Raw genomic sequence first — 24,083 nt, forward strand, 5'->3', positions numbered from 1 at the left:
CCTAGAAGAGAACGAAGAGATGGCTACCAACACGGTGAAAGAATGCTAAGCGGTAAAATTAACAGATATCTAGTTCTCTACGCTGACCAGCCTCCTTTTCCCTCAGCTGTCTGTGATACAGGTTCTGTCATCCGTCTGACTTCCCCTCAGGAACCATCACCGGAATATGAGACTTACCTAGTCAGGCTGCACACGCCTCTGGCCTCTGTCACCTCAAATACAACCCTTAATTCAAACTCAATATCAGACCTACTGCTCCCTTTCTCCTTCCAGCTCCTGCTCTGTTTTGTCCCAAAGACTCTGGCTATGGGACGTCAGCCGGTAGTCAACATATTTCCCTAAATCCCCTTTCTCTTCAGAGAATGCTTCCTCCACCAGACAAATCAAGAATCAGGTCCTCACCAACAATCAGGTCCTTGGTCATGTCCCAGAAGTTTCCCTAAATCCCCTTTCTCTTCAGAGAATGCTTCCTCCACCAGACAAATCAAGAATCAGGTCCTCACCAACAATCAGGTCCTTGGTCATGTCCCAGAAGTTTCCTTCCCTTACAGTTTTCTCAAGAATAGCCTATTATCCCCTCATGACCTGTGTTCCAGGACAAGTCTTGGCATTCTCTAAACCTGTATCCACATAACATCTTGGTATTACCACACATGATAAAAACACTCTTCTGCTTATCTAACCTTTATCCCTGTTTCAGTGTGTGTGTGTGTGTGTGTGTGTGTGTGTGTGTGTTATTCGCTCAGTTGCTTTGTGACCCCAAGGGCTATAGCCCACTAGGCCCCTCTGACCATGGGGATTCTCTAGGCAAGAACACTGGAGTGGGTAGCCATTCCCTTTTCCAGGGGATCTTCCAACCCAGCAATTGAACCTGGGTCTCCTGCTTTGTAGGTGGATTCTTTACCATGTGAGCTACCGAGGAAGCCTGGTGTGCTGCAGTCCATGGGGCCGCAAAGAGTCGGACACAACTGAGCAACTGAACTGAACTGACCAGGGAATCCCTGTCCTAGATTACGTAGTTAATTGCTTCATCCTTTCTAAAGCCTCAGTTTCCTCGTGTCTATTATGGGGACAATGATTCTGCCTTCTTCACAGAGAACTATAAGAAGGGATTCTATGGCCTAAAAAGCCCCATCCATAGGGACACAGCTGGGGAGAGGTATGTGGCAGGAGAAGAGTTGGGGTTTTAGGTTACGCTCACCAGGTAACCCTGAACTTCTCCATTCCAGGAGGTGACCTGGGACCTAGCCTTAGACTGTTGAGCAGGAGGGCCTGCCTGGTGACTCCTCACCATCTCTGTACCTGCTGTCTAGACTCGGTGCAGCCCCAGGCATTCCATCAGGTCCTGGGCCCCACCATCTCCCTGTGACAGGTGAGCTCTGTATGCTGTGTCTCATGTCCAGTATATGAATTGTGAACAGGGTTCAGCTCTTTGAAACATACATGTATACAAAATAAAAAAATATTTCAAATCAAAAAAACTGGGAAATAAATGAGATATCTGTTGTAAAGCTCTTAACACCATGCCTGGCTCATAGGTGCTCAATAAATGCTAGCTGTCAAAAGGGTGGGATTCTGGGTACATAGCCATGCTTTTCTTCAGGTATTATATTTGTATTGCTTCAACATTCATTGTGTAAAAAGAAAACATACTTTACATTATATGGAATAACCTGAATCTGGTGGACCCAACCACCAAACCACTTTAGTCACTATTAATGAGAAAAGACACATCCAAATAGAGATCAAATGTCAAATATTTAACTGTGAGCAGGATCCTGATTTATCGACTTTCTCAGTAAAGCATAAAACCCTTTTCCCACATAACATGGCTACCTAAAAGTAAATTTTAGAGGAAAGGAAATATGTGCCAAATGGTCAACATGTGTTATTTCACTTAATCTGCACAACTATTTTATTGCTTATTTTCCTCAACAAATATTTATTAAATAACCCTTATCTGCTAAACTTTATGGACACAAAGATGAAAAGGACATCCTGTCTGTCTTCCCAGGCCATTAAGGGTGACCAATTAAGTAAATTAGCAGTTACACTATGGTGTGATGGATGCCAAGAGAATGATATGCAGGAACACAGAGGAGAGGTGAAGGTAGATGGTTTGAAAAAGGTAGAACTTCAATTGCATTTTGAAGGACAAGTAAGCAACAAATAAAAATGAAAGCAGACATTTCATTCAAAGTGAGGATGTAACAACTAAGAACACACTGTGTATAAGCACTTTATTTAGCCTTCAGGTCAGAACTGCTAAGTGCTAGAAACCAGTATTGAACCAGCAGACTGATCTCAACAATCCATGCACTTGTAACTGTTGAACTATTCCACAGCAAGGGAGATTTGGAACACTGTGGGCAGTGTAACTAAAGTAGGGCAGGTTTTATTAGAGAGGAAGTGGCAAGAAATAAGACTAAATAGGTAGATAGCCAGTGGATCAGGAAAGGCCACTGTACCAGGCTAAGGCGTGTGAATTCCATCCTTAAAAGAAGTGTAAATTCCATCCTTAAAGTCACTGGGATGCATGGGGGCATCTTCAGCATAGTCACATGGGAGACAGATACTCAACAGTACCCACTACATTCGAGGCAGTACCCTAAACACTTATAGCTCAATCTTGAAAACAACACATGGAAGTAGATACAACTATTATGACCAGTTCTTAAAGTGAGGCACACATTGGTTAAGTCACTAACCCGAGATACACAGTTGACTTAAGCATAAGGGCCAGACTTCTAAGCAAACAGAAGTCTAGCTCCAGAAACCATGCCCTTCATCACTCTGTCATTCAGCGTGCAGCCTGCAGGTAAACCATGGATAATCACTGGATCCGGATGTGTCCTGGGTGGACTGGAAAGCAATCGAACTGAAAAAGACAGGGGTGGTAATATCCACTATGAAGCTGGTGTCATTTCCTCCACATTCATTAGGCGAGCAAACAACTGCAGAAAGCGAAGAGACGATGCCCTATATCCCACAGTATGTGTCACTGTCAAGATTTGATATTAAGAGTGCCAGATTCAAAAGTCCTTGTATTTACAGTGTTTGGGGCTGCCTCTGGCTAATTCAATTTCAATAAAATTATTTCAAATTCTAAATTATCTGGGTCTAAAATAATGAGGTTTTTTTTTTTTTTTTTTCTTTGTAAATTCAGCATTCAAGTAGGAGTCCATGGATAAGTGGCATGGACAAGCATGTCAAAAAATTATCCACAAATTGCCCTGTTTCCCTGTTCTTTAGAATGCACGGCTCTCCTCTGGCTGATGGCTGTCACAGGAGGCTGCAGAGCACGTCACTATTTAAAGTCGATAAGCATCATCATGGTAAGCAGGTCATTACGAAAAGCGTATGTCTACTGTCTTACGAATTGTTTTTAATATGAAATTGATCTTGAAATGCAACAAAAGTAAATGCTCTAGACTTGTTGTTTTCCCTTATACTCTCTCTTATCTTAGTATAATTTGATCTTTGATGAATGCTACTCATTTCTATTCAATTTGTGACTTTATGGGGAAATTTCATCCTGAGACAGGAAATGTTATACTGTAGAAGGAATTAGATATTTCCAGCCTCTGGTATATGGATTCCAGCCATCTGTCTGCTTAATAAACACTACAGTTTTGCATTTAACTGAAAGCCAGGCCCGGCTGCTCAACATAACAAAGAAAATGATGGAAACCCCATTTCTTCCTTTCGGGGTGCCATGCTGCCTCTCTAGACATCTCCTCTGTGTGCTTAGGGGTACAGATTAAAGAATGTGCCATATTCTTAGTAATGGAAATGTATCCTGAACGTTTTATAGCTGCTGTGGTAGTCAGTAGGCACAGCTATCTGTAGAGCCCTTGAAATGTCTGGATTGAGAGATGTGAAACCTATTTCTTCTTCCCTTTGTTAATATAATTTCTAGAATATTTAAATCAACCTGTGCTTTACATTATATTTCAACTAGGCATTGCTATCCTAGAGCTTTTATGTCTTCTACTAATTTCAAACCATGCATTTGTGTACGGCATATGTATGTTTTATTTTGTTTTGTTAAACATAAAGCAAGTCACCTTTTAGGAAATTCTATAGTCTTTAGAGACATACTATAAATGAATATACTAATGTCCAATATCCGTATCTGTGCAAAACAGAGTTTTCCATCTAGATGTCAAAAGCCATTTCCTTGCTTTAAAGACTCTAGGAGGCTGAATTCAAACCATTTTCCAACCTCATCTTGTCACATCTCCAAAAATAAGCCTATGTTTCCGAAGAATATCTAGAATTCCTCCTATATTTATATAGTCACTTAAGCAAAATACCCACTTTATGAAATTCTAGTATTCTACTTAAAAGAAACTCTATCTTAATACATTATTCCTAACACAACTTAAAAGTAGAGTTAAGTTATATTTGAATAAATAGTTGAAATTTTGCCTCACCCCTGCCCAGTGTCTGTTTCAGAATATGGCACATTAAAAACAGTATTTCCCTAAGTAAGTAAGATGATAGAAGGACACAGTCCAAAGAATCAACACATGATTTATGTATTGTAAGTTTAAAAATGAAAAAGTCAATGATTTGGGAAGAAATGAGCACAAACAATAGGAAGAGAGTTGTATTAACAAGCAGAAGTCAATTATTTAAGTAACAGAATTATGAGACCCAGGGGCTCAGGTGGAGACTTACTTTACTATGTCACTGGAACTTCTATTCAAGAGATGTTTAATGACTCTGAGTATTTTGCATTACTTTCAAGTGACCCATAAAGGAGTTTCTCAATTTTTCTTGTAACAGGCTGGATCCGAAGCTTAGATAAAAAATGAACCCTCTTTAATTTGACTGAAGCCAGAAAGAAGTGGTGATGACATGGCTGGAAAGAATAAGTGCATTCAACTGGAGACCATTTTAAACCCTGGCTACTCCCAGTCTTTCTTACTTGAAAGCCTACAAATCATCTTCACAGTGCATCAGCCAGAATCTATTTTAGTATTGCATATGGAAGTTTATTTCCTACCAATAATAATGTAGTCATTTTTATTCACTTAGAATTGTATTTACAGCAATAATATAGCAGAGACTGTGAGTGTTCGCTAAGAGCTGTGGCCTCCCTCTCCTTCCCAAGCTCACAAACATTCTGCTCTATTGTTAAGGGTGGCCATCAAGGTAATTCTGCTCAAGGCCATATGAGCAAAGAAGTATGCACCAAATTTAGATCTGGCCCATGCAAACCACCCACATAGGACCTAATTCTCTTTCCCCATCTGTTGATGGAATGGTGAGAATTCTGAGAACCAAGAAGAGGCCACAGCTACAAGAGGGAAGGTGAATGGGTCCCTGTATTGCTGTGTGGAGCGTGGCCTCCACTCACCATCACCTCTTCAGTTCAGTTCAGTCGCTCAGTCGTGTCCAACTCTTTGCGACCCCATGAATTGCAGCATGCCAGGCCTCCCTGTCCATCACCAACTCCCGGAGTTCACTCAGATTCACGTCGATCAAGTCCGTGATGCCATCCAGCCATCTCATCCTCTGTCATCCCCTTCTCCTCCTACCCCCAATCCCTCCCAGCATCAGAGTCTTTTCCAAAGAGTCAACTCATCGCATGAGGTGGCCAAAGTACTGGAGCTTCGGCTTTAGCATCATTCCTTCCAAAGAAATTCCAGGGCTGATCTTCAGAATGGACTGGTTGGATCTCCTTGCAGTCCAAGGGACTCTCAAGAGTCTTCTCCAACACCACAGTTCAAAAGCATCAATTCTTCGGCGCTCAGCTTTCTTCACAGTCCAACTCTCACATCCATACATGACTACTGGAAAAACCATAGCCTTGACTAGATGGACCTTAGTCAGCAAAGTAATGTCTCTGCTTTTGAATATTCTATCTAGGTAGGTCATAACTTTTCTTCCAAGGAGTAAGCGTCTTTTAATTTCATGGCTGCAGTCACCATCTGCAGTGATTTTGGAGCCCAAAAAAATAGTCTGACACTGTTTCCACTGTTTCCCCATCTATTTCCCATGAAGTGTGATAAATAAGAACTTACTATTTTGAAACTACTGAAATTCTCAAGCTTGTCTCTGATAGAGGCTACCACTGTGTCCTAACCTCATACAAGCAGTTTCACATGTCAGCCCTACTACCTGCCAGTTTTCCCTAAAATTTAGGAGATAAGGGTGAGAAAAATTTGAAAATGTCATTATATCTATTAGCAAATAAGGAAATGAGTAACAAGAGATTGTTTGGTTCATTATCACAGAACAAGGTATAATACAGATGTTCTGGAAAATAAACATCTATGTATAAATTCAATTCATGGAGTCACAAAGAGTCAGACACAACTTAGCCACCGAACAACAGTAACAATGTATAAATGAGAAGATTGGGAAAGAGAAACAGAAGAAAGAGATACCAAACTCAGTTTGGTTGAGTTGGAAGATAGCTGTATTTTAGGGACTAAGTTTCTGAGCAGTTGTCAACAGAGCTGAACTACTCTGTCAGGAACATATCTAACTTTATTCTAGAAAACAAACAGTGGCATGCATGAGGCTGAAATGAAGAAATGCATCCTTGGGTTGGAAATAGGGTGAGACAGAAATGTGAAAGCAGGCAAGAGAGAAACTCATCACGTTCTACTGGTCAGTATGAGTCTAGCATCCCACAAAAATCCTGTTGAGGAAGAATCTCAGTGACTACTACCACCAAACTCTGCTGACATTTGCACATTCTTTGTAAATGTTTTTCAATTCATCCTTTGTCTTAATAAAGATCTGAATTGGCTTCCAGCTCAAGATGGTGGAGTAGACAGACGTGTGCTCATCTCCTCCTGTGAGAGCACCAAAACTACAACGAGCTGTTGAACCATCAACAGGAGGACACTGGAACCCACCAAGAAAAGATCCCCTACGTCCAAAGACAAAGAAGCTGCAGCAAGATGGGAGGAGGGGCACAATCTCGATAAAATCAAATCCCATACTGGCAGTGTAGGTGACCCACAAACTGGAGAACAATAACACCAAAGAAGTCCTCCCAACTTGTTAAGGTTCCCTCCTCTTGTGAAGGTTGTGGACTTCACATCAGGCTTCCCTGCCTGTATCTGACAAAGGGACTGGGAATCCCTGGGGAATCTGGCATGGAAGGCCAGTGGGATTTGATTACAAGACTTCCACCGCACTGGGGGAACAGAAACCCCAGTCTTGGAGGGCACAAACAAAATTTTATGCTCACCCAGACCCAGAAGAAAGGAGCAGAGATGCCGCAGAAGACTGAATCAAAACCACCTGCTAGGGTTGGAGGGCCTTCTGCAGAAGTGTGGGTGGACAGGGGCTCCCCGCAGGGATGGTGGCACTGGCAGCAGCAGGCCTGGAAGGTCCACCTTGGCATGAACACTCTTGGAGGTTGCCATTAACCCTATCCCAGAGCCCACAGACCCCAGGGCTGGATCAGTTCAGGCCTAACAATTAACAGGGAGGAAGTGTAACCCCACAGATCAGCAGGTAATTGGATTAAAGCTTTTTTGAGGAACACCCTGCCCACCAGAGCAAAACCCAGTTTTTTCCACCACCAGTCCCACCCATCAGGAAGCTTACACAAGCCTCTTAGCCTCATCTATCATAGGGCAGACAGAAGCAGCACTGTCCCACAGCAGCTAATACAAAACCATATTATAGAATGCTAATCACAATGAAAAAGCAGAAAGTTATGTCTCAGCTGAAGGGACAAGATAAAACCACAGAAAAACAACTAATGAAGTGGAGATAGGCAATCTTCCAGAAACAGAATTCAGAATAATGATAGTGAAGATGATCCAGGATCCTGGGAAAAACATTTTCTTGCAGAAGATGCAAGAAATGTTTACCAAAGACCTACAAGAACCAAAGTACAAATAGAGATGAATAATACACTAGAAGGAATTAATAGCAGAATAACTGAGGCAGAAAAACAGATAAATGAACTGGAGGACAGAATCATGGAAATCACTGTCATAGAATATAGAGAAAAGAATGAAAAGAAATGAAGACAGCCTAACAGACCTCTGAGACAACTTTAAATGCACAAACATTTGCATTGTAGGAGTCCCATAAGAGGAAGAAAGAGAGAAAGGATCTGAGAAAATATTTGAAGAGATAATAGCTGAAAACTTTTTGAACATAGGAAAGGAAATAGTGAAGTCCAGGAAGCAGAGAGAGTCCCAGGCAGGATAAACCCAAGGAGGAATACACTAAGACACATAGTAATTAAACTGGCAAAAATTAAAGACAAAGATACAATATTAAACAAACAACAAGGGGAAAATGACAAATAACATACAAGGGAGTTCCCATCAGTTTATCAGCTGATTTCTCAACAGAATCTCTATAAGCAAGAAGGCAATGGCATGACATATTTCAAGTGATGAAAGGGAAGGACCTACAACCAAGAATACTCTGCCCAGAAAGACTCTCCTTCAGATCTGATGAAGAAATCAAAAGTTTTCCAAACCATCAAAAGCTGAGACAATTCAGTACCAGCAAACCAGCTTTAAAACAAATGCTAAAGGAACTTCTCTAGGAAGGAAACACAAGAGAAGAAAAGACCTACAGAAAATAAACCCAAACAATTAAGAAAATATTAACAGGATCATACGTATCAATATTTACCTTAAATGGAAAGGATTAAATGAACCAACCAAAAGACATAGACTGGCTGGGTGGCTGAAAACACGTGCGTATGCACTTCCATTTCCCACAGCACTCTGCTTGACCTCCCAAATCGTATATAATTATCTTTTATTTTTAAGTTAATTATGTTCCCATTAAGGCCTGCAGTTCTAAGTATCTTTTATTTTTTATCTGGCTATTGATTTTGAAAACTAATAAACATCTTCCACAACTGTGATTATGTAGCTATTACTTAATATCATTGCTTCGTGATTGATGCTTTTGAACTGTGGTGTTGGAGAAGACTCTTGAGAGTCCCTTGAGAATCCCAGCAAGAAGATCAAACAAGTCCATCATAAAGGAAATCAGTCCTGAATATTCATTAGAAGGACTGATGCTTAAGTTGAAACTCCAATACTTTGGCCACCTGATGCGAAGAACTGGCTCATTGGAAAAGACCCCAATGCTGGGAAAGATCGAAGGCAGGAGGAGAAGGGGATGACAGAGGACGAGATGGTTGGAAGGCATCACAGACTCAATGGATATGAGTTTGAGTAAGCTCCGGGAGTTGGTGATGGCCAGGGAAACCAGGCATGCTGCAGTCCATGGGGTCGCAAAGAGTTGGACATGACTGAGTGAATGAACTGAATTGATCATAGTTCGTCAAAAAGAAAATAATAGAACTCTGTATCACCAAAACTATGATTTAATAGAAAAACCTATAATCACTTCTTAAAATCCAGATGCATATCAGAACTATCTTGAAATATTGTGAAGAATACAAAATGCCAGGTATTGCTTTCTTTTCTCCAGAGCTCCAGATGTTTCTAATGAGTAGTCATGTTTAAAAACAATTGGACTATATAATGATCTTCTACTTTTATCTAGTTTGCTTCAATTTTTCTATTTCATATTCAATGCTCCCATTTCATTTAATTAGCTTTCCAACTTCTCCATCTATTCTTTTTTTTTCTGATGTTCTTTCTCAAGCTTTTATGAAGCATAGTAGAACCAATACAGTATTGTAAAGTAAAATAAAGTAAAAATAAAAATTTTAAAATAAAGTGGATTTATTATCTGCAGAAAAAAGAAAATCTTTTGTATGCATAAATATAAACAATATATATAATACATATTTTAGAAAACTTATGAATTTTTGCCTAACTAAAAATTTATGACATTTTTATTCTATTTGTTTGACTTAGTATGAATAGAATGCGATATTTCTAACTAAAACATAGATATGCAACAAGCAACAAAGGTTTGCTATATAGCACAGGGAACTACAGTGAATAACTTGTAATAACCTAACTGGAAAATAATATATGTGTATATTATAACTGAATCACTTTGCTGTACCTGAAACACTGTAAGTCAACAATACTTCAATTATATATATATACATTTTTTTCTTTTTTAAAGATCTTAATCAATATAAGCCTCTAAAGTAACATTAAGAAGTTTCTGGGCCAAGCAGACCAAGCATCAGAACGTGTTCTAGGCTCCTGACTGCTTAGCTTTCATAATACAATAGTCATTAAGAAGAATCAGATCTATGCATACTAATCTTGCCTTAAAATACGGCATCCATCCAGGTACCAGACTTTTTCAGTTCTACAAAAGGTAAATGCCCTTTGTGTATATTCTGAGCAGAGATGGGTATGCCAAGTATAGCTGATGCCATCTATAAAAGTACCAGTTGTGAAATACTTTAGATATTTTGGAAATAATTGCTCCCCTAAACAGATCATCACTGAAGAGAGAGCCTATAGATCAACTGTGGCATCTTTCCATAATGTTGCCTGAAGAAGTCTCCTGGTCCATTGAGAATTGTTCCTTAGGAAAGAAAGACAGTCTTATCTTGATTTTGCACCAGAAAGTCAATGTTCAGTAGCCTGTTTTAAAATAAAATCAAGTGATATATATTTCTATGTCTCTGCTAATCTCATGAGTCATTTTGGATGTGACAATTACGGATAAGAAACATCTATGTAACTCACCAAAGTGCAACCTCAAAATGCACTCAAAAGAATCAACACTTGTCTAAGTGTCAGATTTCCACGCCCTCTGAGATACAAGCTGGTTTAACATGTATCCCTTAAGCCCCTAGGGATATGGTTATGTCTACTGGACTGCAAACTTTAAAAGGTAAGCACTGACTTTGGTAAGTGATGGAAAGTGCTTTAAGTGCATCCAAGAAACTCTTTTTTTGCCCAGGAGAAAATGCACTTGAAGGGATAGGCTATGAAAAGACTACATCAAGGTCTTCCTTGTTAAGTCAAAATAACACAACCAGTATTTTGCAGCTTGTCCCACACAAACTTCCCTTTTGTACCTCTCTTCTTAATGCACCGCTGCTCATTTCAAGACTGTGATAGAGCTTCTGTGTCTTTCTGCCTTTCTTTATCAAGCTGATGAACATAATGCCTCTTGGTAGCTTAAACTATACAATCAGTTCTATTTTCAAGCTCCAGTCTCATCTTTTATAGGAAGTATTATTGAAATTTTAAGCATAACAATACATCCATGGGCCTAAAGACTTTTCCCTCTCTTTTAGACTTAAATCAGTATTATAAAGCATTCTTCCTGCGTCCTTTAAGGACTGTAATACATACATACAGATCTAAACTTAGTCCTTGGTAAGAATTTTCATGACAGTGAGTTTACAAATAAGGCTGAAGTTATCTTAGTGCTGCTTAACACTGCAGTACTGATACCACAATACTCATGCAACTGTTATTATCAATCTACTTTTATTAGCGATCATATTAATGCATCCAAAATAGGTTAGCATTTCTGGAGGTGGAACAACGGAGGTGAGAGAGTCTTTGTCATGCTTTCTTCTCCAGTCCTCAGGAAGGAATGGCAGTGGAATGACTGTTTTCAGTTTTTGCATTTCCATACCCAAGTAATAGCTTTTTTCTGTTATGAGAAGTGTCTACTTGGCAAGTGTGATGAAGACTGGATCATGTGTGCCCCTAAGACCATGTCCCCAGCACAATGCAAGTCACCTTTTCCTCAGGTCTCCTACACGGAGGCACAGTAAGATCCCCAGGACTGCCCACCTCTGTGCGTCAGGACTCTGCATCCTCTCTTCCAGCTCCTCCCCCTACAACTGACAGAGTGGGAGAAGGTGACCCCGAAATGGGGCCTGACGATCCCAGGGAGTGCAAGATACAGGCCACACTCTGATTCCCTCGCTGACCCTCATCTACTTTCTACTGATCTGAAACTGTAGGGAGGGAGACACTCTAAGCCTCCAACATGCACTCAGAGTTTAAAAAAAAAAAAAAAAAACTCCATTTTTATGGAACAAAGTGATCTCGAGTTTATCTATAGTTGAAAGTTAAATGAGCAGCAAAGAAAAGGATTCCATGCTGTTTGGGGCCACACAGTGGAATACTAATCTGAGTCTCCTGAATGTTTTCCATTGCTCACGTAAAGCCAGGACACAGTATGCAAAGGCAATGCCCCTTCCAAAAGCACGTGCCACACGGGTATGGGCGGGTGGCTATGGAAATAGAAATTTCTTAGAACCTGAAGGGCAAATGCTTGGTAGCCTCTCATGTTTCCCTTATTACCTTGGCTCTCCAGCATGTGACATGCCTTCCAGCTCTAAACATAGCCCACATTATAACTGCGGAGTAAATAAGTGAGTGAGTCTAAAAAGAGGTCAAATTAAAAAAAAAAAAAAGTTGTTGAAATAGATGGAAAAATAATACATGAAAATATTAACAGATGCAAAAAAAATAAAGCAACAGTAGCAGTCATACTTGGGCTGCTTAGTGCCTCTCAAAACAGGCTAAAGAATTTAGTGATTTCTGGGATAATTATATTCAGTATTCACAGGACATTCAGTATTTATGGGGCATTCAGCATCTGTAGGAATGAAACATAAAATAGAATAAATGAATTTTCTATGTACAACAGACAATGTCTTTGAACATAAGTAGCAGGTCCATTGATGATTTTCTAAAACATTGAAACAGAAATTGCACAAGCACAGGCTTTAAAATTTTAATTTTCCTTTGATTTTCTCACTGGTGGGCTAGATTTAGTGGTAATTAATACATCAAGCTACAAGAGCAGAGTTGATTTGTGTCAGATGAACTGGCCAAGCCTCATTTTGCATCATTACCTAATTATTGAGCACCCAGGAAGCACAAGGTCTTGAGCTGGCCTAACAAGTATGAACAGGATTTCAACTGGAATAAGAAGAGGATGAACAAATTCACTCCAGGGTAACAAATGATCCCAAGGAGAGGAGAGGGCCATGAGGTGATCTGGCTGTTCTGTTAGGAGTAAGGTTAGTTAACTCACAAGCTGACTGGTGAGGAAATGGGGGAAGATGGTATTTCAAGAGATGAGGCTTGGAATATTCAGAGGCAGCCAAGCTGTCAGAGGGTCTTGAGTGCCTTGCTGAAGAGTTTAGGCTTTACTCCAAAGAACTCAGAAATATACTCACAACCCTCTTAGATTTATCAATATGAATGCGTTTTTACAAATAGCCTTGGGTCTAAACGGGTCAAGCCATCCCACAAAATCATTCAATCTTGCCTTGCACCATTCCTGCCAGCATTTTGTCCGCACACCTGAAGGCAGACTTTTGGACTGAGATCTTCCTGAATTCTCCCTCAGTCTGTTAACCACATTGTAAAACTCTGTCTACAGTACTCTAAGTACTTTTGCCAAAGGCATTCCTAGGCCCCTTGCTATTTTCCTTCAAGATCTGTGAATATCACTTCTCTGATTCACAGCCTAGCAGTTGACCCATTTTTATTATCTTCAGTGATATGTCATTAAAACAACTCTCCTTTTATTCTCCCTCTCCTTTCCTCTCATGTTGCCTTCAAGTCTCTGAAAGCATCTTTGTGCATGTGAGATACGTCTATTTATTAATTCAGGACTTCATTTACATCTTTAGTATGAGGGGGTCACACTAACCTTTTTGTCTATATCAAAACTTCTCTGGCCTTCTGCTCCCAACTGTGTATCTTTCTTGTACAACTGATCCCGCATCCACTCAAACAGAAATTTCTAGAAGCAGCCCCTCTGCACATGCACCTCAATGCAAGCATGCTCATAATAAATGAGTTTGGAGTACCATGATATTCTGAAGTATCTTAAGAATTCACCTATGTTGCAGGAACTTCTACAGTGAATTGAATTTTATTTCAAAGATTTTCTTTGAAAGTCAGTCATCCGTTAGCAATCAGACTCAACGTTAAAGTCAGTTTGCACATCACCTGTGGGAGCAATGATTTCCTCAAGCTTAGGGTAAGGCTCTAGAAGCTAGGTAGCTCTGTGTCCCAGGGGGACTTTCCTTGTAAAATCTTCTAGACAAAAAAGTGCATGTTCCAATAGAAAGGCATCTTCATGTGTTTATTCAATAAGAAACTCTTAAGAGATGAGTCAACAGGCAACTGCAGCAGATTATAAAGACTGCAGTAGTGTTTAAAGAGTTTCTTTGGAGCACAGAAGAGGGGTGCTCACCCAGACTGAGACCAAGGTGGGCTTCTTGGACTTAGAAGACTAGGAAAAACAAAGCCACATTGCTGTAAAATATAAAGTACTTAAAGAGCCTCTTGCATGGTTCGAAAATAAACACTGGGCAATGGGTGGCTAATTAATCTACTTCTCCAGAAAACAGAGGACATTGCGCGGGCACCAGGAGTGTGACGCCAGGCCCTGCTTCCGGAAATGCTGGCGGCTTTTGAGCAAGGGCATCACACTGGCTTTGGAACTGACTCTAGAAAGACTATTCCCACCAAGGAGATGGTCGTGGCAGGTGAACAGATACTAAGAGGACGAGCCAATAAAACTCCCACTTAACCCAATGGCTCTGATTTTTCACTTAAGCAATTCTGAATTTTGAGAAGTGGCTCCCTGCCTATCTTTCATTTAATAAAGGTAAAACTAGAAACACAAACATTTTGCCACGTCTTAATAGAAATTCTTGGTGGATTCGGGGGTGGGGGAGAGAGGTGCTTCTTTTCCATTTATCTGATTTCCTAGGAGTTATTTCCCCCTGGCCTCTTGCCCCTTCTTCTCGGCTGCTGCTAAGTCACTTAGCGACTTAGAGTCCGACTCTTAGCGACCCCATGGACTGCAGCCCACCAGGCTCCTCCATCCATGGGATTTTCCAGGCAAGAGTACTGCAGTGGGGTGCCACGGCCCTCTCCGGCCCCTTCTTCTCATTTCCCCCCAACTGTTGATGCGTGGAGAGAGGAAGTGGACATGTGCAGCCTAGTTCTCGCCTCACTGTTGCTCTAGGAGTCAGGAGGCTCACCGGATATACCCTTGCTGGGCTGTGGCTCCTGCCCTAAACTGCATAGGAAGCCTGAGTAGAGATCCTCCATGAGGTGCCCTGATTCAATAGTGACTGGTTGCATAAATCGGCCTAATTTGGGTGTTCAGTATTATGAATACTATTGTCATATACATAAGCCATGTTCTCTGGCATCATCTTTACCAATGTTCATATTAACATTCTGGTCTCCACTGGCTTGATTTCTTCATCTGCCTCCTAACTGATTTTCAATGTAGCTGGGGAAAACAAGGGTATCATTTTTATGCTCTTCTCAAACCCTGACAGTTATCATAGTAAATTAATGTATTGATCCTCAAGAGATTAACCATCTCAGGTATGCTGATATGGCCAGTGTTTCGAACCTACAAAACAGAGGATCTGACTCTCAGCAACATGGACAAACCAGAAGTCAGACTGCAAATAAGGGTATGAAGCCAACACAAAGCAGCAGCAAGGAGACAGAACGAGTGAGTTCCCACAGCAGCCCAGCTCCTGGACACCTGATCCTGGGTCCCAGGTGCCATTTTGCTTCAGGTTCTATGACCTGCCTGGAAAACTCACTAATGCTGATAGACAGGTGTTACTTCACAAGCATAGAACCAGCTCAGCTGCACAGAACCCCCAGTTCAGAAGGGACTGAGAATTCATGTTCTGTGGTCACCATCTTCAAGTTCTTAATAATTCCATCATTGAATATAAGTTTTCCAAGTGAGGTTCAGTGGGAGAGAGGACCACACGTCGTGACTGCCCAGCACAACTCCCACTTCTTCCTCCCTCTCCAGGATGGGTTCTCAGCTCTCTGTTCCCCAGTCCCTCAGAGCAGGGACAACTGCCACTCTGTTTCTCCAGCAGAGTCCTGTGCATAGACATGGGGAGGGTGGGGCTTGGATTCACAGACTCTGGGTGTTTCCAGTGGAGCATAGTCACGCCACCCCACCACCCCCAGCAGGCGGTGTGCAGGCACAGTCCTCAGTGATCCAGGGACTCAGTGGGGAGACTACATTCCCCTGAGCTGCCCATCGTTTGTGGACTGGGGCAGCGGGATAGCGAGAAGGGCAGAGAGCTGGCTCAGCTTCCCTGCCCAACCCAGTCACAGCACCTCTGTCAGGGCACATGGGAGCCCTGCAGTCAGCGGGCCAGGTTCATGTGCCAAGTGTCTGTGTAGAGGGTGGGCCTGAAGTGCCTCTCGGCATACTTGATGATTGTTGTTGAAGCTGGGAGAGTATTTTTCCATCTCTGTGAGAAAAACAAAACAAACCAAAACTCCTTACATGGGCATTAGTCACCAGGAAAGCCCATCTCAGAGAATTTTCACTAATTAGCATTGTTCAAGAAACAGTTGCCTGTGTTTTGCTTGTTAATAGAAGTGTTAGCAGTGTTCATTTCTACCCAGATGTAGCCAATTCCATGAACAACACCATGTCTAGGAAAGCTTTAAACATTAAAGAAAAAAAAGAATTAGTTAAGCTGTCTGATTCTCCTGGTCCAACTCCCTCTAGAAATGATTCAGTTACAAGTGGAAAACTCAACGGTAAAATGTACGCCTTGAAACAGACACATAGTTGGGTACCTCAGTCACAAGGCTGAGAATCAAGCCAACTCATGGACTGCCTTTTCTTGTCCTTCATCACTGTGCCACCAACAATACTGTTTTCACTTTTATAGCATTTGATAGTTTAAAACAGTGATATATATTCCTTTAATAATTCTTTGCAATAACACTACTGGATGAATTTTGAAGGTGATATTGACCCAATTGTAGTATGTAAAAATACAGAAGTGACAATCCACCAGTAAGGAAATCAGGTCTAAACCCCACCTTGCCAAGTCCTTTGTCAAATTTTTCATCTCCGCAGCAACGGCTCCCCACACGACACTGACAAAATGCAAGATCCTCCTGGTTTTATTGAGGTTAACATGACTGACCATGAGAATTATGTTAAGAAAATTACTAGCCCTAATTTATAATTTTTGGGGAAGATGTATTTTCAGAGTCTGTGGACACCAGGAATATTATTTGAACTCATATATTTTGCAGTGGGGACTTTCAAATTCCACAAAAGGTGAAGCCGCAACCTAGCACATAGGGCAAGAGAGGGGCTGGCAAACCAACTCACTCACCTGGTGCAACCACTATCATTTTATGAGGTAAGATCATTCTGAACAAAATGCATTAAGATCAATTCCCTGCGTTGCTCCTCAGATTTACAGCATCAGATCACATGCACCAGCAGGGGCCTGATACTCCGTGGAATTATATTAATGTTTACATTCCTTTTTCATTTTGTTTTAGAAATATATTCAAGTCTTCTTTTAAACACCGAGCACTAGTTTCTTTATTTGCCTTATGGAACTTTTTAAAAAACACACAAATATTACATATATAAATCCCCACTAGAGGAGACACAAAAAATACTGAATTCATAGCAATAAGTGAATGTTCTTTTTCACCTGTCCCCATGGTTAATAAGGTGGACAGTCTGCATGGTTGGCATGTCACTGCATTTACATAAATATATGTATAGATATTTATAAATAATAAATTTGCCAAGTGATGATACTATATGTACTGTCCTATAACTTGCTTTTATTTGTTTTTTCTGAAAAGTATGTCTTCTAGGATGGGTGTGTACATGCATGTGCACACGTGTGTGCATACATACGCTCAGAATTTCAAACCACCATATTCTATTCCACGAAATAATACTCCAAATAAATTAAATCATTCCACTACTGCCACACACTTCGACTGTTTTTGGTTTTCAGTGAATACAAATAATGTAGCGAAAATATCCCTGTACATGCATTTTTTTCTCCCTCAAAAGCATATACTTGGAACATATTTCAAGAAGCAAAATCAATGGAATCAAGAGAATCTCTCTAAGACCCTTCAGATTTACTTTAAAAGTAGATTGATTTTGTCAACTTGCCATTAGAAACTTTCACCCATTTACCTCTCAGTCATGCACGAGGCTGTTCACCCCAACCTCACTGGGACAGAACACAATCAATATAATAAGGTTCTCCTCTAATCTAATGCATGAATATGGTGACTTAGTCGCTGTATATTATTTCTCATCATCAGTATGTCATCTCTGCTGAAGAATACTGCTAGACTGCTGTGTGTCCTTGCGTAAGTTACTTAACCTTTCAGTGTCTCAATATTGTGACCTCTAAAATGGGGGGAATAATAATACCAAAGGGTTATTTCCTGGGGTTTTTTGTTTTTCTTTTTGTTTTTAATATAGATCGTGCCTCTTTTTCAGTGTGACGTCCATTTCCTCTTGGGCTGATTGAGTCAGTGAGTGATTGCTGATGCTTACAGTGTGCCAGGTACCATTCTAGTTGATGGGAAAAGAGCAGGGGGACGTGACCGAGCAGTCCCTCTCACAGAACTTACGAGGGGACAGATAATACAGAAGTATAAGCGCATCGATGTATAATGTTCTGAGAGGCCGGGTTAGTTAAGAAAAATAAAGGAGGGTATGGGACTGAGAAGTTCTAGAGGTCTATTTCCGGCAGAATGATCAGATTAAGTCTCTGAGGATGGCAGAGACTTGAGTAGACACCTGAAGGAGATGAGTGTGGAGGCGGGGTGGGGGAGCCCAAGCACACACCCTCAGATCGGAATGTGGCTGGCATGTGCAGGAATAGCGAGGAATAGGCACTGGTACAGAGAGAGTTCGGGGGAGAGAAGAGAGAAAAGCTGAGTGGAGTCAGGGACCAGACTCTGACTGCTCCCATTAGATAGCAGGAGTAAGGGGAATTTATCCTGAATGCAGACAAAAGCCTGAGCACTGGCCTCTGAATTGTTCCAAACACAGAGAGGGGCTGAAATTTTAGCATCCTATCCCACCTGGAGACTGGCCATGAGTGGGGTCCTCTTGCTGTCTGAGCAGGGCTCTCAGAGAACAGATGCCCACCTCAACCACCAGCACATCCATCACAAACACAAGCCAACAGGCAAAGCTGGAGACAGCCATCAAGATACGGGACCATGCTCCACCCACAAGCACACCTTCTTCCTTCTTAGCAAAAGTCAGACTCAGAGCATTTTTATTCTTCTCTGCTGCACGGTGCCCTTGCCCGTTGACCCCACCAGAGACAGGAACCCTGGGCGGGGTCAATCACCAGAAGGACACAAAGGACCTGTGACAGGAGCGCCAATAGCCCAGGCAGGGAGGCCGCTCATGGGCAGCTTCACCCCTGCAGCAACCAGCCTACCTCTGCAGATGGTCCCGTTGCCCACGTAGCCCGGCTTGCAGGTGCAGCTGTGTCCCTGGACAGTGTTGGTGCAGATGGCATTCTCATCGCAGTGGTGCTGCCCGCTGCCACAGTCGTCGTGCTCTGTTTGCAGGGCAAGAAAGAGAGACACCTTTTCAGAAGTTGGAATCTCTGACATTGGAAAAGGTAGCTGGAACTCACCAGGTAAGAATGCAAGTGGCTACCATGCGTTGGGACCTTGAAATCTCAGCAGCTCTAAGATGTATGTTATTATCCTCACTTTGCACGGAAATAGACTGAGTGTCAGAGAAGTCAAGAGATTTATCCAAGTGACAATGATTCCTAAGTGCTGCTCTAAGGTCACTGCTTCTCTCATGGCTACAAAGGTTTCTGCAGAGGCTCCAAAGCTGGGTTCTCAAGGGGTGGTGGGGAGAGGTGTTCAATTCTGCATCTTTTCTTCCTCCTGGAAACATTTGACAGTATCTGAGGATACATTTGGTTGTCATGCTATGAGAAAGGTGATGCTTTTGGCATCCAGTAGATGGAGGGCAGGGATGCTGCTAAGCGTTCAGCAATGCACAGGACCGCGCACCACAACACAGAATTCAACCAGTCTGACAAGTCAACAGTCCCAAGGCTGGGAAACCTCCCTGCAAGGTTGAGAAAAAGAAGAGGAAAAGAAACAAACCCACAGGAGAGAGTCCATGGCTTCTTTAGAACATGTTGGTTGGAAACCTTGGAAGCTTCCTGGGTAGAATCTGAAACTGGCCTTCATACAAAGAGAGCAAGGAGAGACCAAAGAAAGAGGCAGACACTCCAGACTGCTAGACACAGATTTAATAAGCAAGGGGACGTACATATGAGGCTGGTCTTGGGTGGGTGCAAGGCCAGTAGATCTCTGCACTTGCCCACCAGAATCTTAAAAGTTTTTATAGAGGCCTTAATGGGGTTCAGTCACGTATTACATCCTGATGGTCTCAACAATACTTTGCTCTTTCAGGGCTGTGTCCTTTAAACAGCTCTGACTGTGGGAACAGTGGCCAGAATACACATTACAAGGGCAGGGATTGCATGTGCGGCTCCGATTGCCAGGGTTCAGCTCGTGGTCCAGCCACCTGTCTCATCCTCCCAAGATCCTTCTCCAAAAGAACAAGGAGGCTAAAACTAAAGAGAAAGGCCCAGCAAATACAGCCTAGCAGAGGTGCAATAACCATTTCACAGGATTCAGAATTTAACCACTCTGCTGATGCCTGGCGTGTAGGAATATCGTGGTGTGTGTGTGAGTTAGTCGCTCAGTCGTGTCCGACTCTTTGCAACCCCATCGACCACAGCCCACCAGGACCCTCTGTCCATGGGATTCTCCAGGCAAGAACACTGGAGTGGTTTGCCATTTCCGTCTCTAAAAGAAACTATAGAAAGAAAGAAAGGGAAGTCGCTCAGTTGTGTCCGACTGTTTGTGACCCCATGGACTGTAGCCTACAGGCTCCTCCATCCATGGTATTTTCCAGGCAAGAGTACTGGAGTGGGGTGCCATTTCCTTCTCTAATAATATGGTTACATATATTCAAATAGTCACAGCATCCTTAATTCACAAGACACAGGGGAAAGTATATCTAACACTATGAAATGGACTGAAAGATTCCAAGTCAGAAATCAAGATTTCACAGATAACTACACTCTCCCCTCATCACTGGGAAGTTTTTATATTCACCTAAATGACTCCTCTGTAAATAAATAATATGAGAAAGTTTATGCCTTTTACTCCCTTTAACATTTTCTACTATGACATAGAAATTTTGAGGAGAAAAATCAAGTAGGGTTATTGAAGCCATAAGAGGCTATAAAACAATAGTTGAAATCCCAGCTAGAAACCTCAAAGAAAACAATACTAACTGAGCAAAACTAAACACTCAATATAGTTTGTTAAGCAAACTATTAGATCAGTGTAGCAATCAAGTGAAATAACGCCTATCTTCATTAATTTTTCATTTTAAATTTCCTAACAGGGACTAGGTTAAAGAGTCCTAGAGAAAAGTTAAATTCTGCAAAGTAGAGCTGTTTCAGTCACCCACAAGCAAAAAGGTCAAGTAGATACTTGCCCATTGCTCTTAACAGCTTGCATTTTTCCAAAGAAAATTTTTCTTAAGGCCGGAAGACCAAATCAAACTGTCAGAGAGACATGTGTACAGGTTAGCAAGCAGTGTGAGGGGAGGAGATTTATGAAGACACACTTCTAGTCAGTGCTCAAATCATCTTCAGGTTGTTCCCGGAAATAGTAGAGCCCTGTGAATGTTCAACCACATTTACAGACCTAACAAGCACCTCATATGTACAGGTGCAATACCAAGAGACGTTAGGAACACAAAAAAGTCTAAGAATGAAGGATTAGACTCCAAGAGTTTTCAATAGACTTATTTAAATCCACTTAATAAATAATTATTAGAGTCTGTATTGGTATTACAAATGAGTAGCTATGGTCCCTGCTCACATGAACATTTTAATAGAGGTCACCAGACAGCAATATGTCACTAACCAGAACACAAGGGAGAAGCGAAAGGAGTTATAAGTGGGTGACCTTATATTTTATCATATAAATAGAACATATTTTAGAGTGAAAGGGGACTTTGCTAATAACTACACTGGAATAAGAGGCATAATTCAGAATGACCTAGGCAAACGAGCATGTGTGCTCATGTTTGCTAAGAGAAACAAAGGTAAACCGAAAAGAAGTTCACTGGAGGGAAGAAATGCCTTCTAAAAGGCAGGAAAATCTTCTTGAAAGACATAGTGTTTGAACTAGCCTTTTAAAAACGGTCATGGTTTTCTCAGCCAGAAATGCTCAAGAAGGGCACTCCAGGTGAAACAACAGTGTGGAGAAATGATTGTATGCAACATTCCAGAAGTCTGGTCCACTGTTGTCTTTCCAGTCTCCAACCATTCCACTCCCATCATCAGCTTAATAAAGGCATACTTAACAAGCAGAATTGAAAGATACTGAAAATGTACAATGTAATAATTTGATAAACAGTCGAAAAGGATTATCCCATTGGGTTAATTAACACACCTATCATGTTATCACTGAGGAAGGCTTTCTTACCTCTGCTTGCTATTCTTGGGAACTCTGCATTCAAATGTACAGTATATCTTTCCTTTTCTCCTTTGCTTTTCACTTCTCTCCTTTTCACAGTTATTTGTAAACCCTCCTGAGACAGTAATTTTGCTTTTTTGCATTTCTTTTTACTGGGGATGGTCTTGATCCCTGTCTCCTGTACAATGTCACGAACCATTCTTTGGCAATGCTAAAGAGTGCACAAACTACCGCACAAATCCACTCATCTCACACGCTAGTAAAGTAATGCTCAAAATTCTCCAAGCCAGGCTTCAGCAATATGTGAACCGTGAACTCCCTGATGCTCAAGCTGGTTTTAGAAAAGGCAGAGGAACCAGAGATCATATTGCCAACATCTACCTGATCATCGAAAAAGCAAGAGAGTTCCAGAAAAAACATCTATTTTCTGCTTTATTAACTATGCCAAAGCCTTTGACTGTGTGGATCACAATAAACTGTGGAAAATTCTGAAAGAGATGGGAATACCAGACCACCTGACCTGCCTCTTGAGAAATCTGTATGGAGGTCAGGAAGCAGCAGTTAGAATTGGACATGGAACAACAGACTGGTTCCAAATAGGAAAAGGAATATGTCAAGGCTGTATATTGTCACCCTGATTATTTAACTAACATGCAGAGTACATCATGAGAAATGCTGGGCTGGATAAAGCACAAGCTGGAATCAAGATTGCCAGGAGAAATATCAATCACCTCAGATATGCAGATGACACCACCCTTATGGCAGAAAGTGAACTAAAGAGCCTCTTGATGAAAGTGAAAGAGAAGAGTGAAAAAGTTGGCTTAAAGCTCAACATTCAAAAAACTAAGATTATGGCATCCAGTTCCATCACTTCATGGCAAATAGATGGGGAAACAATGGAAACAGTGACAGACTTTTTTTGGACTACAAAATCACTGCAGATGGTGATTGCAGCCATGAAATTAAGACACTAGCTCCTTGGAAGAAAACTTATGACCAACTTAGACAGCATATTAAAAAGCAGAGACATTACTTTGCCCACAAAGGTCTTTCTAGTCAAAGCTATGTTTTTTCCAGTAGTCATGTATGGATGTGAGAGTTGGACTCACATAAAGAAAGCTGAGCACCGAAGAATTAATGCTTTTCAACTGTGGTGTTGGAGAAGACTCTTGAGAGTCCCTTGGACTGCAAGGAGATCCAGCCAGTCCATCCTAAAGGAAATCAGTCCTGAATATTCATTGAAAGGACTGATGATAAAGCTGAAACTCCAATACTTTGGCCATCTGATGCAAAGAGCTGACTCAGATGCTGGGAAAGATTGAAGGAGGGAGGAGAAGGAGATGACAGAAGATGAGATGGTTGGATGCTATCACTGACTCAACGGACATAAGTTTGAGTAAACTCCAGGAGTAGGTGATGGACAGGGAAGCCTGGCCTGCTGCAGTCCATGGGGTCACAAAGAATCAGACATGACTGAGCAACTGAACTGAACTAATCCTGTTATCTCCCAATATCCTTGATGCAAAGCCCCTTCTCTGATGAGGTAGGCTTATCACTATCTTGCAAGTGTATAAGTTAATTACTACCTCTCTAGCTTGTCATGACTTTCCTGGACTCAAAGTACTCTCATAATGAAGTGAAAAATCTATGCCCTTGCCTGGCTTCAAATACCATTTCATATGAGCACCCTTGCCGTGCAGGCTTCCATGTGCTCTTGACACCATATGAATTTAACCCATCTTGGAGCTTTTAATAAATTTAATATCTTTTATCACTTTGGAGGCAATGATATCACAATATATGGTGATGAGATTTGCAAGCTTTATCATGAATGCC

At 41.4% G+C, this 24,083-nt stretch overlaps 1 protein-coding gene across 1 annotated transcript in view; it reads right to left on the reverse strand.

Moving 5' to 3' along the window:
• Positions 1–24,083, reverse strand: part of NELL1 (neural EGFL like 1) — a 997,636-nt gene that overhangs the window by 360,420 nt on the left and 613,133 nt on the right. Inside the window, exon 13 of the mRNA XM_052662389.1 lies at positions 19,160–19,282. Coding sequence (XP_052518349.1) covers positions 19,160–19,282 — 123 coding nt within the window. The remainder of the gene's footprint in view (positions 1–19,159; positions 19,283–24,083) is intronic.

This window comes from Budorcas taxicolor, chromosome 25 (genome assembly GCF_023091745.1).
Source record: "Budorcas taxicolor isolate Tak-1 chromosome 25, Takin1.1, whole genome shotgun sequence".
NCBI classification, from domain to species: Eukaryota; Metazoa; Chordata; class Mammalia; order Artiodactyla; family Bovidae; genus Budorcas; species Budorcas taxicolor.